At 46.2% G+C, this 16,130-nt stretch overlaps 1 protein-coding gene across 8 annotated transcripts in view; it reads left to right on the forward strand.

The window, feature by feature from the left end:
- Positions 1-16,130, forward strand: part of SNED1 (sushi, nidogen and EGF like domains 1) — a 444,915-nt gene that overhangs the window by 262,254 nt on the left and 166,531 nt on the right. For all 8 annotated transcript variants that reach the window (XR_014225094.1, XM_082252243.1, XM_082252240.1 and 5 more), the window contains 4 exons: positions 5,003-5,116; positions 5,270-5,386; positions 6,441-6,554; positions 8,278-8,391. Coding sequence is in view for 7 of the 8 variants with exons in the window: in XM_082252243.1 (XP_082108369.1) it covers positions 5,003-5,116; positions 5,270-5,386; positions 6,441-6,554; positions 8,278-8,391 (459 nt within the window). In the remaining variant the exon portion in view is untranslated. The remainder of the gene's footprint in view (positions 1-5,002; positions 5,117-5,269; positions 5,387-6,440; positions 6,555-8,277; positions 8,392-16,130) is intronic.

A 16,130-nucleotide genomic window follows, 5' to 3' on the forward strand; every position in this document is an offset into this window, starting at 1 on the left:
TGTTGATATACTTAAAGAATTTCTTTGGTTTTTTTTTTTTACTATCCTCCGCTATTTGTCTCTCAAAGTCTATTTTGGCCATCTTGATTTCGTGTTTACACTTCTTATTTGCCTCCTTGTATTGGTCGCAAGCCAATACTGTGCCTTCTGATTTATATTTCCTGAAGGCCAATTTTTTTCCCCTAATAAGATTTTTAACACTACGGTTTAGCCAGCCAGGTTTGGCCTTGTCTCTTCTAAATGTATTTCCCATAGGAATGCACTGCAAGATGCCTTTGCTTAATATGTTCCTAAAGCATTCCCATTTTTCCTCTGTGGTCAGGGATCCTAGGGTTCGGTCCCAGTTTACCCTTTCTATCAATGAGTACAATTTTGGAAAGTCTGCCCTTCTGAACTCCATGCAATGTTGGCAGGAACTCCATGCAGTCTCACAATCTCTTTGATGAATAACTTAGCTGTATCCATGGCCGAGGGGGTGCCCTTCATGGACAAAAAGTGTGCCATCTTGGATAGCCGGTCTACCACCACGAAGATGGTAGTGTAGCCTTCAGATGGCGGGAGTTCAACGATGAAGTCCATCAAAATCATTTTCCAAGCTCTATCAGGGACTGGTAAGGGTTTGAGCAAGCCCCAAGACTTAGACCTGGGGGTCTTGTTCCGGATACATGTAACACAGGTTTCAATGTATTTTTTACAGTCCTTCTGTAGATCAGGCCACCAAAAGGTGCGTTGAAGCAACTCAGAGGTCTTATGGACTCCAAAATGACCTGCAAGGGAATGGTCATGGCAGAGACCCAGGACAGGGACCCGCAATCTTTCAGGTACAAATATTTTGTTATTATGCCATAAAAATCCATCCTTAACCTGTAAGGACACTCCGGGAAGTGGGGAAATATCCTCAGAGGCCGGTTTGAGCTGTAGCAGTAAGTCGTCTTGCAGTAACAGGAAGTTTCCTGACGACAGAATTGTATCTGGGACTGCAGATCTCTCAGCATCAGAAAACATACGGGATAATGCATCCGGTTTTGTGTTCTTTGATCCTGGCCTGTAAGTGACATGAAAGGAAAACCTGGAGAAAAAGAGAGCCCACCTGGCCTGGCGGGGCTTTAATCGTTTAGCAGCTCGCAAGTATTCCAGATTTTTTTGATCTGTGTACACTAGGATTGGATGGGCTGCCCCTTCTAAGAGGTATCTCCACTCTTCCAAGGCAGCCTTAATTGCCAAGAGCTCTCGATCACCGACGTCATAATTTTTCTCTGCCGGAGATAACTTGCATGAGAAGAAGACAACCGGGTGTTGCAGAGCTTTGGCTCCTTGCCGCTGCGACAATACTGCTCCTACAGCCAACTCAGATGCGTCCACTTCTAGGACGTAAGGCAGGCCAGGTTCTGGGTGTCGAAGCACCGGTGCAGAGGTGAAGAAAGCCTTTAGGGTTTCAAATGTGGTCTGCGCCTCAGGAGTCCACAGGAACTGGATACCATGTCTGGTTAACTAAGTGATGGGGGAGATGATTGCAGAGAAATTTTTGATAAACTTCCGATAAAAGTTTGCGTACCCTACAAACCGTTGCACCCCTTTTTTATCAGAGGGAACCGGCCAGTGTAAAATGGCAGAAACTTTTTGAGGATCCATTTTAATACCTTCTGTGGAAAGAATCAGACCCAGGAATTGGATACTCTGACGACTGAACTCACACTTCTCAGGTTTTGCGTATAAGCCATGCTGTCTGAGACGGGCTAGGACACTTCTTACGTGTTCATGATGGTCTTCTATAGTGGAGGAAAATATCAAAATATCATCAGTATAAACAATAAAAAACAAGTCCAGAAAATCTCGGAAAATGTCATTAACAAAGTGCTGGAAGGTGGCTGGGGCGTTGCAAAGCCCAAAGGGCATCACTAGGTACTCATAGTGCCCGAAACGGGTGCGAAATGCTGTCTTCCACTCGTCACCTTCCCAGATTCACACTAGATTATATGCTCCCTGTAAGTCCAATTTAGTAAAAATTGTGGCACAGCGGAGTCTCTGGAATAGTTCTGGCACTAATGGTAACGGGTAACGATTTTTGATTGTAATTTTATTTAGATCACGATAGTCCACACAGGGGCGGAGCGAGTGGTCTTTTTTTTCTATAAAGAAAATCCCAGCTCCTGCCGGAGATGTGGAAGGGCGGATAAACCCCTTTCTCAGGCTATCATCAAGGTATTCCTTTAGTGAGGCAAGTTCAAGTTCAGTGAGTGGGAAAATCCGTCCGAAGGATATTTCGGCTCCGGGAAGAAGCTCGATAGGGCAATCATATGGTCTGTGAGGGGGAAGAGTCTCTGCTCCCTTCTTGCTGAAGACATCTAAGAAATCGTGGTAGGTTGCAGGCACAGAAGAGCACAATTCGGTATCAGAGTCCATACACAGTAATGAAGACAGGGGGTCTTGTGGTTGGAAGAGGCAGAGTTGTTGACAGTAAGATGACTGGAATTTAATCTCTCCCGTTTTCCAATTAATGCAGGGATTGTGTGCCTGCAGCCAGGGCATGCCCAGAATGATGGGAAATAGAAGTGAACTAATGACATCTAGGCGTAGTAGCTCCTGGTGGTTACCAGATATGGTAGCATGCAAGGGAAGAGTCTCTTGTGTGACAGGTCCAGATCTGATACGAGATCCGTCGGCCAAATGGATAGTCAGTCCCTGTGATCTGGGCCTTAGTGGAACTTTTAGCTGAGTTGCAAATTTCAGGTCAATAAAACAGCTACAGGCTCCTGAATCAATAATGGCGGGTGCCTGGATAGCCCCTTCTTGAAGCTGTAACGAGATAATAACAGTCAGGTGAGAGGATTTGTGGGGGCACAACCCTTGGTTAGTAGAGGAAAGGGTTAGGCACTTACGGCTCTTAGCTGGACAAGACCTCACATAGTGTCCATCTTCTTCACAGTACAGGCACAAGTTATTCAGTCGCCGGCGTTGACGTTCTTCTGGGGTGAGAGAAGGACGGATTATGCCAAGCTGCATTGGTTCAGAAGAGTCAGTAGTGGAAGGAGCGGATGCTGAGGGTGTCGGACCAGAGGGTCTGAAGACTCGAGGCATCATCCATATGGGTCGGATTGACCGGAGGATCTTTCTGCACGCTGTTCTCTTAGGCGTCTATCTATCTGGATCGCCAGGTGTATCAGGGCTTCCAGAGTATATGGCACCCCTACACGGGCCAATTCGTCTTTCAGAGAGTCAGATAGTCCCATCCGAAATTGGTGGCGGAGGGCAGCATCATTCCAGTGAGTATCAGCACTCCACATTCTAAAGTCAGTTACATAGTCCTGTGCTGCTCTGAGGCCTTGCTGAAGGGTATAGAGGGCTGCCTCAGCAGTAGTGGTTTTCTGGGGGTCCTCATATAACTGGGCCATAGCTCCAAAGAACAAGGTTAAACTGGATAAGCAGGGATCCTTTTGTTCAAGCAAACGGTGTGCCCAGGACTGGGGTTCGCCTTGTAGAAGGGAAATAACGAAGCCTACTTTAGTGGCTTCGAGTGAAAAGGTCCGGGGTTGCAGCGCAAAATAAAGTTCACAGGCATTATGGAAGGACCTGAACTTGCTGCGATCACCAGAGAACTTTTCCGGGGTAGGTACACGAGGTTCTGGAGGCAAAACCATTACTGTAGGTGCAGCAGGAGATCCCCCCTGGGCGTTTGAAGAGGAGGCTGGCGGGGTAAGTGACTCGTTCTTCAAGTCGGTTGCAGCCTTCTTGTAAGTCTTTGACTGATCGGGTCAGTGCCGCCAGGTGATGACATAGCTCGTCCTTAGGGGAGGTTCCTCGGTCAGGCTAAGACATCTGGCTGCTTTGTACTATCACGTACCTGGAGATGAGCCTGACACTGTGAGGAAGGCCTCCCTTGCGCCTCCGACTCGGGACCCCTGATAGTGCAGACAGGGGACACCTGAGTGTAGAGTAGCACGAGCGCCTGGAGACTTGCTTGGAGCGGACGATGGCTACTGGTGAAGGTTGCCAGAGAAGTCCGATGAGCGGGGTGTTGAGCAGGCAGCAGGTTCTGGAAGCAGGGGTTCCTGGGTAACAGGAGGAGCTTCCTATGTTGGATGGACGAATCTGGGAATGACAGAAGCGTGGTAAGACGAGCCAGGTCAGGAACCACTCGGTAACGTAGAAGCCAGTAGGAGCAGACAGGAAGAGAGGTCACGGGACAAGTCAAGGTCGGTGCAGGTGGAGATCAGAGAATCGTCAGAACAAGCCGGGTCGGTGCAGGTGGAGATCAGAGAATCGTCAGGACAAGCCGGGTCTGGAACTTAGGAACAAGATGCAGGTAAACAGGTAACAGGTATCCAAGGCTGAAGACAAGGCAACACTAGAGCAGTGCAATGGCTGGGTTTAAATAGTCCCTTTGGCGCCAATGTCTCACGTACGTTCGCGTACTCGCGAACGTGCGTGCGCGGTTGCGCAAATTCGCGCATGCGCATTGGCCATTGTCAGATTTATGACAGGAAGACGTCTTTGCACAGCAAATGTTCTCTTACACCGCCCCTCTATTTGAGTTGGGTTGGTGTTATTTTCTCTGACACTGCTTTGATACAAAACTGACATCCTATGTAGGAAGACAGAGGGTATACCCCCAGGGACTGCCCATAGGCGTAGGCAGAACTTTTTTCCTGCCTAGTTTCCTACTCCTGTAGGGGACAGTATAACCCTACTGATATGCATCAGAGGACTGCGTCCGTCAATGAACTTAAGAGAAAAGGATTTTACGGTAAGTCAAAAATCCAGTTTTTTTACCCACTTCTGCAGTTTCTTTGAAGATTTCTCCATTCTTATGCCACTTTTGGCGTGGCATAATATGTTTCATAAAGTGAGGTGGAAGGGCAGGGTGCCATTTTTAAATTAATATGCAACAATATTAGCATTTTTCACCTTCTTTATTTACATTAGGTGAGAAGCTGCTTGCCAGTTTTGCCCAGGTGTTTTTGTTCCCAGCAGAGTTCTTCTGTAATATTTCTTCTTCGTCTAGAAATCCGACCATGTGCATCCTTTCCTTGCATTAATGGGGGCATCTGTGAGGACACACCTGATGGATTCACCTGTTTGTGTAGACAAGGATACTCAGGCATTCACTGCCAGACAGGTGAGCGCTGTATATACTTTATGCTTTCTACCAACTAGTGGTGTGCATTTTACCTGATTAATGCAGGCTACTGTCTACCATATGTATATGTGCTACACACATAATAATAATAATACAATAATAACCACCTCTTATTAATCTCATTTTATTTAGAGATTAAACCATGTTCTTCATCTCCATGCTTAAATGAGGGAGTGTGTAAGGATTTGAGTGTTACTACTTACATCTGTGTGTGTCCTCGAGGATTCTCTGGTTCACACTGTGAAACAGGTAAAATAACCCTTGTCTCACTTTTTGGGTTAAAGCTGTAGTTGTCTTTAGTTTATGTAGCTAGTGTTGAGGTGAATGGGCATTGAGAATCAGGTTAGAGCTTGTCTAGTGTCCTGAGTAAAGGGAAAGTGTAGTGAATGACCAGTAAGATATATCTTTTTATTTTGATATGACTTTTACATTTTACAAACTTGCTCTTCCATATGTTGGCATTGTATTAAATACTGAAATTTGGAAATAAGCATTTAACCTAGGATCTCAGTGATTAATTTAAATGGATTCCTCTTTGCTTAACAAAAAATGGAATAAGCTATAAACCACACAGGGAGTGCATTGTTTTCAGTATGTGGATTTGCATTGTGAGCAGGATCTGTAAAGTACAACCATTGTGTAGCACTGCAATTCAAAAAGCGGAGCCTAAGTAGGCAGTGAGCAGGTACTTCTATGTGTATATAAAGATACAAATATTTCAAAGAAACAAGGCTTTTTTAATGTTAGTACACATAATGGAGCCTATTAGCATTAATATAATCTCTTTTACATGTTAAAAAATAAAACATTAGGAAGACTGTATAACCTCTTTACACCTTTGGCTATCAAGGGCACGTTATACAGTACTTGGCTGCACACTCTTCTAATCAGCCAGTGACATATGTAATATCTCATGGTACTCTGGCAAGGAAGAAGATTGGTGAATATAATGTTTGTGATTGGTTGAAAAAGAAAAACACTTTTTTAAAAAGTTTAAAAACATGTAATTTATTAAAACATTACAGTTTCATGTTATTATAAACAAGTAGAGATTTATATATTGTACTTTGTTTGTCTGCATATAGTTTAGTGTATTTTTAAATAAAATATTATTATTGCTCTCATTGGATGTACAAAAATAACAGTCCCATGTTGAAATCATATGGGACCTATCAGGCAGTACCTGGCCGCAAAATGGTTACATGCCAGCAAAGTCCTACTCTAGCAGGGTCTCCTTTTCCTAAAACATGAAAGTATTTGGATTTTGTGTAGTATAACTGGCTTTTTTTTCTAATTTTCTTAGAAACTCGACCATGCTCCTCATTTCCTTGTCTGAATGGTGGGATGTGCAAGGACATAGATGACAGCTATAGCTGTATGTGTCCATGGGGATACACCGGGCAGAGATGTGAAACTGGTGAGAAGATGTCAATCCATGGTGTCACATAAATGTTAGTCATAATGTATGTGCTAATAAAAGTGTAAATTGATGGCATAAATCTTTGCACTCAGGCTTAGTTTTTAGCATTCAAATGCAGAGTTCTATTCTTCCATTAAACACCAGACTTAATGAAGTGGTTTAGTGCGCTAAAATGGTATTTCTTTTTTCAAACAGGTGAAGAGAGGTTTCCCCCCAAAGTTTTGCCAAATAGTTAAACCAACCTATGTCATTGCCTCTTGTTTTTTCCAACAATACTTGTGCAGGGAGCTTTATCACAGCTCTCTAGCAATCTCTAGAAATTAGCTGTTAAAACTCTTTGTAAAAATATTATTTCTTACTGTCAATTTTAGTTTAGCTTCCCTTATCTTTCTGGGCTTTTAGTCCTAGTTTAGGTGCGGGTGGAAGGTCTGGGTGCATAGTCCAGCACTGCTGTCAGCAGCTTGTCAAACTCTATGGGAGGCTGACAGCTGCTGTGGCTGGATGGTGCATCAAACGGTACTTGTATTTAGTGCAGTATGCACCTAGGGAATTATTTATTATTACTAATAGCTGACCTTATAGAAAAAATATTTCCAGCCAATAAGGAAAGAACAAGAATTACATTATTGATTCCAGAAAGACTTTACCTTTTAAAAGTTTTTAAAATAGTTGCTATTTAACAATTGTTAAAAAGCCATGACACTTGAAAGGGATCAGTAAAGAACTTACAACAACCTCTGCGTGAGGTGCTGTTAGGCCGGCCCCGTTCATATTGCACCCGCAATGCTATTTTTAAAGCGAGATTCTCAGTTGATTTTCCATGTTGCAAAGGGCCCTGCCCTATGCACGGTTGTTGCCCAAAAAGAAGCTCCTACTCCATTTTGGGTGACAAGCTTCACAAGGTTTTTAAAGGCGCCGTATGCTGCGAATCCTGCATGACAGTCACTCAAGGCAGAATTGCATCATGTTTGGTGCGATTCCAAATCGGGAGATATTAACAGGGCCTTAGATTGCATAGTAAGAAAAATATTATGATTTACTTAAACTTCGTGGGAGCAGGAATCTTCTGATTCTAAAGTTAAAATGATTTGCCCTTAGAAGCCCTTTTAATTGATGGTAAAGGTTTTTAAAGCTTGGCATATACAAATCGAAAGTGAGCCAGTTCAGTAGGAACCGTCCACATTACGAACAGTTTGTGCCTGTCCCCGCTGTACAGAAGTTGATTGTTTGATGGACTTCTGTTAAAGCGACATGTTGGAAAACTTTTCTTGATCAGCAGCTGCAGATAAGTGTATTCTGACAGCAGTGGGAACGGTGTCAGAATACAATGTTCCCTCATTTGTGTGAACTGAGAAATATTTAAACGGGCTGAACAAAGAAAAACTAACAGCGTTACACGAGGGCCTTTTGGTTATCTACCTGGGAACCCATCAATTAGGACTCCAGCGACTAGTTCCTGTTATCTTTCCGTAAGTAATGAGCTGCTATATTATCTCACCCCAGATAATATAGCAATAGCAGAAATATTCCTTCCCCATATTAATATTCAGAATTGTTTTGCTTGAAGTTTTCTGCTGAAGATGCTTTACTACATTTACTGTGTTTATTGTACTTTTAATAAGTATCTTTTCTATAGAATGTTATGGAATCCCTGCATCACATAAAATATCTTACAACATGATGATTCCACAGAATTATGAGTTTCTATTTTTCTGCACAGAGTTAAGACCTTGCTTATCCTCCCCCTGTATGAATGGTGCCACTTGTGAAGACATGAGTGATGGTTACAGCTGTGTCTGCACAGAAGGATATACAGGAATACACTGTGAGACAGGTGAGAAGTACTTCTCATTATTAATGGAGAACTGCAGGAATATTTATTAAGCTTTGTGTAATGTGTGAGGTTGGCCATACCTTCCTGCTAACTAATTTACAGTATATCTAAGGTTAGGTGGTTGCCTAAAGGTCAGCATTGGGGATTGTTGGAATATTTCCTTCAGAAGTTCATTCTCTGCTAAGATGGATTGCAGCTCTTTAAATACTGTATCTATATTATCCCTTTTATTGCTGGATTGTATGTGGTTACAAGAGGTGCATGGTTATTTGTTTTTTCTCTTTGTACTATAGAAGGTTCTCTTTGGGTTTTCAAGGCAGTGCTTATGCTTGTACTGAGTTTGTTGCTGTAGCATTTCTTATGGAATGATTTTGATGGTACTCTTAGAATGTTAGTTCTGTCTTCTGGATTAGAGCATTTACAGTGGTATCTAGTGGCCTGGCAGTTTAAGATGCCATGTTTGGTGTGTTGGTGTTTAATGCTGGAACTTTGGAGATAATTATATTGGTCAGCGGGTTCTCTGTATATTGAGGTGTGCAGCTTGCCATGCTTGATGAATACTGTCCGGGCCGCTAATAAGGGGGTACCACCGGGCCTCCTGTAGAGAACCCAGGTCCCATCAATTTAGGAGAGGGGCCTGGCAGGCAGCTTTAACTTTTATAAAGCCTCATGCAAATGTAGCTGCAGGATCGTGGCCACAGATTTGTCTTGTTGATGACAAGTAAGGCTGCCATCAGAAGGCGTGAACTGTAAGAGTGTGCATGTGTTTGTAGAAGTGCCCTACAAATGAATCCTGAGGGTGGGGTCCTGATATGGATGCTGAGGATGAGGGTGATGTGGCCATGATTTGGATGCTGAGGATGGGGGTGATGTGGTCATGATATGGATGATGAGGATGGGGGTGATGTTGTTACGATATGGATGCTGAGGGTGGGGTAGATGTGGTCATGATATGGATGCTGAGGGTGGGGGTAATTTGTTCATGATATGTATGCTGAGAGTGGGGGTGATGTGGTAACGATATGGATGCTGAGGGTGTGGTGATTTGGTTACGATGTGGATGCTGACTGTGGGGGTGATTTAGTCATTATATGACTGCTGAGGATGGATTTCCAGGGGACAGCTGGATGTTATTTATCACTTGTGATAGCAATATAGTTGAATGAAAAATAACATGGAAGAAAAATAATTCTAGCTCAGTATTTTATTTAGACAATCAAATTTAGAACAGGCTGGAGAAAGATAAATATAACTTGAAGACAAACCTGCATTTTTTTTTCAAGGCGGGGCAGGGGGTGGGGTCAGGGGCAGGGGGCCCTGTCAGGTAGGCTCTGATGTCTAACAGCTGCCCTGGACACTGTGGTGTCTTGGAAGTTTTTATGCATGCCTAAAGGAGAAGTAGGGCTCCTTCTCTTGTGGATCATAGGAGTTCAGTTAGTTCTGCACTTTTGTGACCCAGAATCAGCCAGCAGTGGGCTAATGTCTGCTGTTGACTGATGTCACTTAGCCAGTCCAGGCTCTGGAGAGATTCCAATGTTAATGTCGGGATCCACCCAGGTGCTTGGACTAACAGCTGGTGCAGTCTCTCAGGGAGCTGCTGAGAGCCTGAGCCAACCACCCCCGCCATCTGCACAGCCCGATGGATCCCGACATGGGTGGATCCCGACATGTTAATGTCGGAAACCACCCAGGTGCTTGGACTGACAGCTGGTGCAGTCTCTCAGGGAGCTGCTGAGAGCCTGAGCCAACCACCCCCGCCATCTGCACAGCCCGATGCTCCAGTAAGCTCCAGAAATATAGGGGCATAGCAAAGACCTGGTGACTGACAGCGCACTTGAATGCCAAAAACTGAGTGATTAGCGGTCTTTGATTGCTCAGTTCTCAGTCTTCGAGGTGGGCGGGGACAGATGTTGCATCGGACCAATGCTGCATTCACCTAGGTAAGTATGAAACTTTGTTTTTTATACTCTTGCACTTGTCTTTTAAAAAGTCAATTTTTTGTTTGAGTTGGTTGGTAAATGTACTAAACAATGAGTAAAGTTTTTTTACATTTTCCTCATATTATGTCCGTATAATGAAAATATCATCAATGTAGCAATAGCATATAGGTATGGCTTTTGTTGTACAGTGATAAGGATTTTTTCCTCGCAGGTCTGCCATAAATAGGTTGTCATTATGGTTGGGAATACCTCAAAATCTTGTTCTGAAAATTTAATTGTTAGTGCAAATAAAAAAAGTATCACAGTCAGAGAGAACCTGTTTTCTCTTTTGTTCATTGATGGACACAGCTTCTCTATTATTCAGAACCGTAGGGTTATATTGCCCTCTACTAGAGTAGGACACTAAGCAGAAAAAAGACTTGGCTACACCTATGGGCAGTCCCAGGTGGTATACTCCCCTTCTCTGCTATAGATCTTAAGTTTTTTTCGGCCCAGTCAGGAGTAAGGACCTAGTTCGCTGCTTGGTACTCTGGTCCTTGCAATTCTTTCCTTTTGAATGGCTTTTTTTCTCCTGTGAGATCTACAATCAACTGCCTGTGAGTTAAACGCCTCGCAAGGTATACAACTTGGTCTCTGCCTGAGTCACAGCGTTCCTCCTGGCCGACAGCTCCCCCATTTCGATGGCGAGGAGGTTCTGTCTGGAGCGGTGCCCATCTGGTTCCTGGTATGGTGAGTAGCTATCCTCCCTTTCCCCCTGGAGGGTTTTGGGGTGGATGCAGGCCCCTCCCCAGGACGGTCGGGCCTGTGGGTTCCCCTCCTTCCCCTCAGACCCCCCTTGGTTGTTGGTGGTCCCTGTGTGCCATCTGGTAACCCCCCTGCTGGGGGTTGGCAGGCCAGTTGCTCCAGGGGCTGCAGTTTGTCTGTGATGCCTCTTGGATGTATGTGGCTCCCCTGATTTCTAAGCTATCTGTTTCAACAGGGGTGCTTAGGCGTGTATTGTAGCTTGAGTGTTGGTCTGCGGACCAGACTTCTAAAAATGCTCTGACTGATTTCCCTTTCCAAAACAATAGCCTGTTTGGGGCTACCCTGGATGACATCATTAAGAGTCTCGCTGGGGGGAAGAGTACTTTTCTACCACAGTCTGGGAAGGGAAAAGAACCTCATTGCAGACATAACCTGTCTTTCTCAGCTCACAGAAAGTTTTTTCGTCCTTCAGGGTCCACTAACAAGGGTTCAAAAACCTTTCAAGTCCTCCTCGTGAGGTTCCAAGTGGCCCTGGTCTGGCAAGCCGAGAGCAAGTTTCTCTAGACCTGCAGAAAAAGCTCCTTCAGGATGAAGGTGTGCCCTCATCCATGGCTGGTGTGGGTAGACTTCTTCTCTGGTTTCCGGGCCTGGGTAACCTACAAGTGGATCTACAAAGTGATACTGTCTGGTTACAAGATATAGTTCTTCCCTCCAGAAGGGTTCTTCCCTTCCAATGTGGGTCTGTTCCCGGGCCGATTGCAAGCTCTCTTTGGTGCGGTGCAAGACCTTCTGCTTCAGGGTGTGATTTTCCCGGTTCTGGTACCTGAACGGTTTCAGGGTTTTTATTCAACTTGTTTACAGTCCCAAAGAAGGAGGGCAAGATACATCCAATTCTGGACCAATTCTGGACCTTAAAGCCCTGAACTGCTTGTGCGGGGATAGAATTTCCGAATGGAGTCCATTCGCACGGTGGTGGCATCCTTACATGAGGGGTATTTTCTTGTCTCTATCGACATCAAGAATGCTTACCTGCACACTCTAATATGAGCAAGACACCAGTGATTTCTCCTTTTTGCTGTAGGAGAAGAACATTATCAGGTCGTGATGTTACCCTTTGGTCTCGCCTCCGCTGCTCGGGTCTTCACTAAAGTCTTGGCTCCAGTTCTGGCGTTGCTATGTCAGTGGGGGATTGTGGTACTGGGCTATCTATATGACCTTCTCTTGTGAGCGGAGTCCACTACTGCCTTCATGGATAAGGTGGAGATCACTGTACAAACCCTGAAGGAGTTTGCTTGGCTTCTAAATTACCAGAAGTCTGCTCTGATTCCATCCAGGAAATTGTTTTATTTGGGTCTGGCTCTGGATTCAGCTCTAGTCAAAGAGCTCCTTAATCTGGACAAACTCCAGAAGTTGCATGCTGCGATTCATCTCCTGTTGTCCAGCAGATAGTCCTCCCTGCGGACTTGCTTGTGGTTGTTGGTCCTGATGGGATATACCTTTGAGGCGGTCCCGTTTGCACAGTTCCATACAAGGTCCCTTCAAAAGGACATCCTGGTAAAATGGGACAAGTGTCCGAAGTCTCTGGACAATCAGATCTGGCTGAGCCGGGAAATCAGCGGATCTCTGGTCTGGTGGCTTTGCTCTTTGTGTTGGACAGTGGTCACCATGAATGCCAGTCTGTTCGGGAGGGCAGGTATCCTGGGACTAAACTCCACTTAGGGTTGTTGGATGCTGGAGGAGTCCAGATTACCGATCAATGTCTTGGAACATCGGGCGCCCAGGCTGTGCCTGGATCACTGGACGGATCGCCTCCGGGGGCTTCCGGTACAGATTCAGTTAGACAACGCCACGGCGGTGGCTTATGTCAATCTCCAGGGTGGAACAAAGAGTGTGTTGGCAGCCCAAGAAGTAGCTGGCATTCTCCAGTGGGCAGAACGCTTAAATCCTGCCCTCTCCACCGTACACATTCCGGGAGTGGAAAACTGTCAGGCGTACTATCTCAGTTGGCAGGTGTTGGACCAGGGGTCTCTTCATCTGGATGTGGTTCATCAGATATGTCTCTGGTGGGACACCCCCGAGGTTTATCTGTTGGCATCCTGGCTCAACAGAAAGATGCCAAGGTTTGTGGCAGGGGCATTGGATCCTCTGGCGGACGCCTCAGACGCTCCGGTGGCCCCATAGGCATAGCTACGTCTTTTTTTCTGCCTAGTGTCCTACTCCTGTAGGGGGCAATATAACCCTATGGTTCTGAATAATGGAGAAGCCGTCAATGAACTCAGAGAAATGGCTTTTACGGTAAGTCAAAAATCCCATTTTTTTTTTTTTTATGTTATTGAAATCTTAGCAGCAAGGTATACAGTATATCCATAGAAACTCCCTGTAGTAGGATGATAACTGTTACATTTTAGCTGCAGCTTTCCCAGAGTTGGACTACAAGCAGTCAACACACAGTGTACTGGCACATTCTGCCTTTTTCACCACAGTAAAACAGTGATTATGAACCCCTGCTGGGGCACACAAACGTGCCCATGTATAGGAAGTTCCTACAAAGAGTCTACATGATGCATGCAGAAGGTAGGTAAAACATAACCAATGTAGGGGAAAAGTTCAAAACTGTTCATTAAGGGACACAGGGTCAGAATAATTCTGAGATTAATAGCTTATACTTTTGTCTACAGGAGAATTGGATACTGGCAAACAATAAATAAATGTGTCAGTCAGCCAGTATGATCCTATCATGTTTCTTGCTAGTGTCCTAAGAAAATGAGAGAAGCAAACAAATACCTGAGCCCCCTAGCTGTTTATTTTGTCAGCTTTAGTTTTTAGTCGATTTTTAGTAGAAGATGGATTCATGCGGTGCTGGGATTCGGACTGACCGCCCTGGTTTTCCAGGGCAGAGGGTCAGATGGACCCCCAGCCCGCCATTGAGCGTTCAGCCGTGGTTCGTCCTGGCATTATGAAGGACCCATCCCTGTTCACAGCAGGGATGCAGCCGTGAGGTGGCTACCTCATTGGACACATCTGCGATACTGCAGTGTAATGTCCCTGGCTAACGGCATTCCCTGTCAGATGAGGACAGCGGCTTTCCGTTTGTGAGAGGCTTCCCACACCATCTGGTACAGGTAAGTACTACTGTGTGGGGCCTCTGTCTGGGGTGGCAGTCCTGTGTTGCTGTGTGTCCCCATGTCTGTGCCTGTGTGGCTCCCTGATGCGATCCCTGCGGGGATCGCTTGTACATGCGCTGCGATGCGGTGTGTTTTTGGGGGCTCCCTTTCCCTGTGTCACTTCGGTGTGTGTGGGGGTGCAGACTGTATGTGTGGCGGCCGCAGCGGGGTAAAACCGCGCGGCAGCCACTTTAATTTTGGGCAAGCATGTCTGGCTTCACTATGGGCAATACTACATGCTGTTTTGGCACCATCCGGCGCCATCTTGCGGTGGCAGAACGATCGTTCCGACCGCATGTTCGGCGGCCATTTTGCCGGAGCCTTCCATTCAGTCCTATGGGGCAGCCATTTTCCCTGAGTCATGCAGCTTATAGTTCAGCCTCCTCTGACAGCACTTCCTTTTCCTCTGGAGCAGCGACATCGGTGGTAACACTCTGCAGGCTATCTCTCTCATACTGTATTGTCATTTCTGGCTCAGTTTTTCTTCTCCTGTTTGGGGGTCTTTTGTCACTGTATCTGTAGCGGTGGGCTGCGCACTCCGCAGCGGTTTTAAAAGGGGCAGTACCAAATTTTTTGCACTGTTGTTTCATCTTGGGCAATGGATTCTCAGGACAGCAACTTCCCCCCAGCTCTGATGGGGGACCCCAGTTCTCCTGTGGCCCCTCTGAGACCTGATTTGGCCGCTGTAGTGGCGACCTTGGTGTCCAATATGGAGGTGCTGATGGCTGAACGTGCTGCTAGGAAGAGGCCCAGATTGTCTCTCTCCTCTGATTCAGATGGTGATATGGCTGCTGCGGCGAGCGTGCCCTTTTCAGGGTCTCGCTCATCCTTAGACCCTCTGGGGTCTGAGGGGGAGGCAGAGGTGGAGGGGATTGATACTTCCTCCCCGGGGTCGCCCGAAGAGCACGCGACCATGGATGAATTGATAGTTTCTGTTAAGGAAACGCTGCATTTGGAGGATGAGCCCAGTCCTCCGGGCATTGTGTCCTCTTTTGGGGCGCACAGGACCCACAAGTCGGCGCAGGTTTTTCCCTGCCCTGCTGAGTTTCATTACACTGTTAATGAAATGTGGCGCACTTTAAAACGTCCATTCCTGGTACCTAGTCAGTTTAAATTGCTTTATCCCTTTGCACCGGCTACGGAATCACGATGGTGTGTGCCTCCACAGGTGGATCACACTGTGGCCGTACTAAACAAGGCTACCTTGGTTCCTTCTGAGGATACCCCGGTTTTTCGGGATCCCACGGACCGGCGGTTGGAGTCTCTAGCCCGCCATTCCTATATGGTGGCGGGCTCGTTGCTCAGACCCATTTTCGCGTCCGTTTTGGTGGCTCAGGCGGTGGCTGATTGGACTAAGGTGCTTAGGAGCAACCTCGTGTCCCTGCCCGGCTGGATATTGTGGATCAAATTCACCAAGGAATCATGTATATGTGTGATGCGGCCTTAAATGAGGCCCCTTTAGTAGCACGCCTGTCTAGTGTCTCAGTGCTTAACCGGTGACTGATCTGGCTAAAGAGCTGGTCGGCTGACCAGTCCTCACGGAAAACTGTTGCTGATTTTCCCTATGCTGGTTCTCGCCTTTTTGGCGAGGCATTGGATACCCTGGTGAAAGGCGTCACAGGGGGCAAGAGCACCTTGCTGCCCCAGAACCCGAAGAACAAGTCCTTTCGTGGCAAGCGGGGTTCTGCGTCTCGATCCACTCAGGGGTCCTTTCGTGCCTTTCGGAACCAATCCAAGGGCAAGCCCTTCAAGGCCCAGGGGAGCCAGAAGAAACCCTGGGCGGGCAAGCAGAAGTCAGGCAATGCCGGCTCGGCGGGTCAATCCGCCTCTGCCTGAAGGGGCGCCCTCACCCGTTTCAGGGGTGGGGGGACATTTGCGCGGTTTCCTCCTA

Source organism: Pelophylax lessonae (assembly GCF_965119305.1).
Source record: "Pelophylax lessonae genome assembly, chromosome: 3".
Classification (NCBI taxonomy): Eukaryota; Metazoa; Chordata; class Amphibia; order Anura; family Ranidae; genus Pelophylax; species Pelophylax lessonae.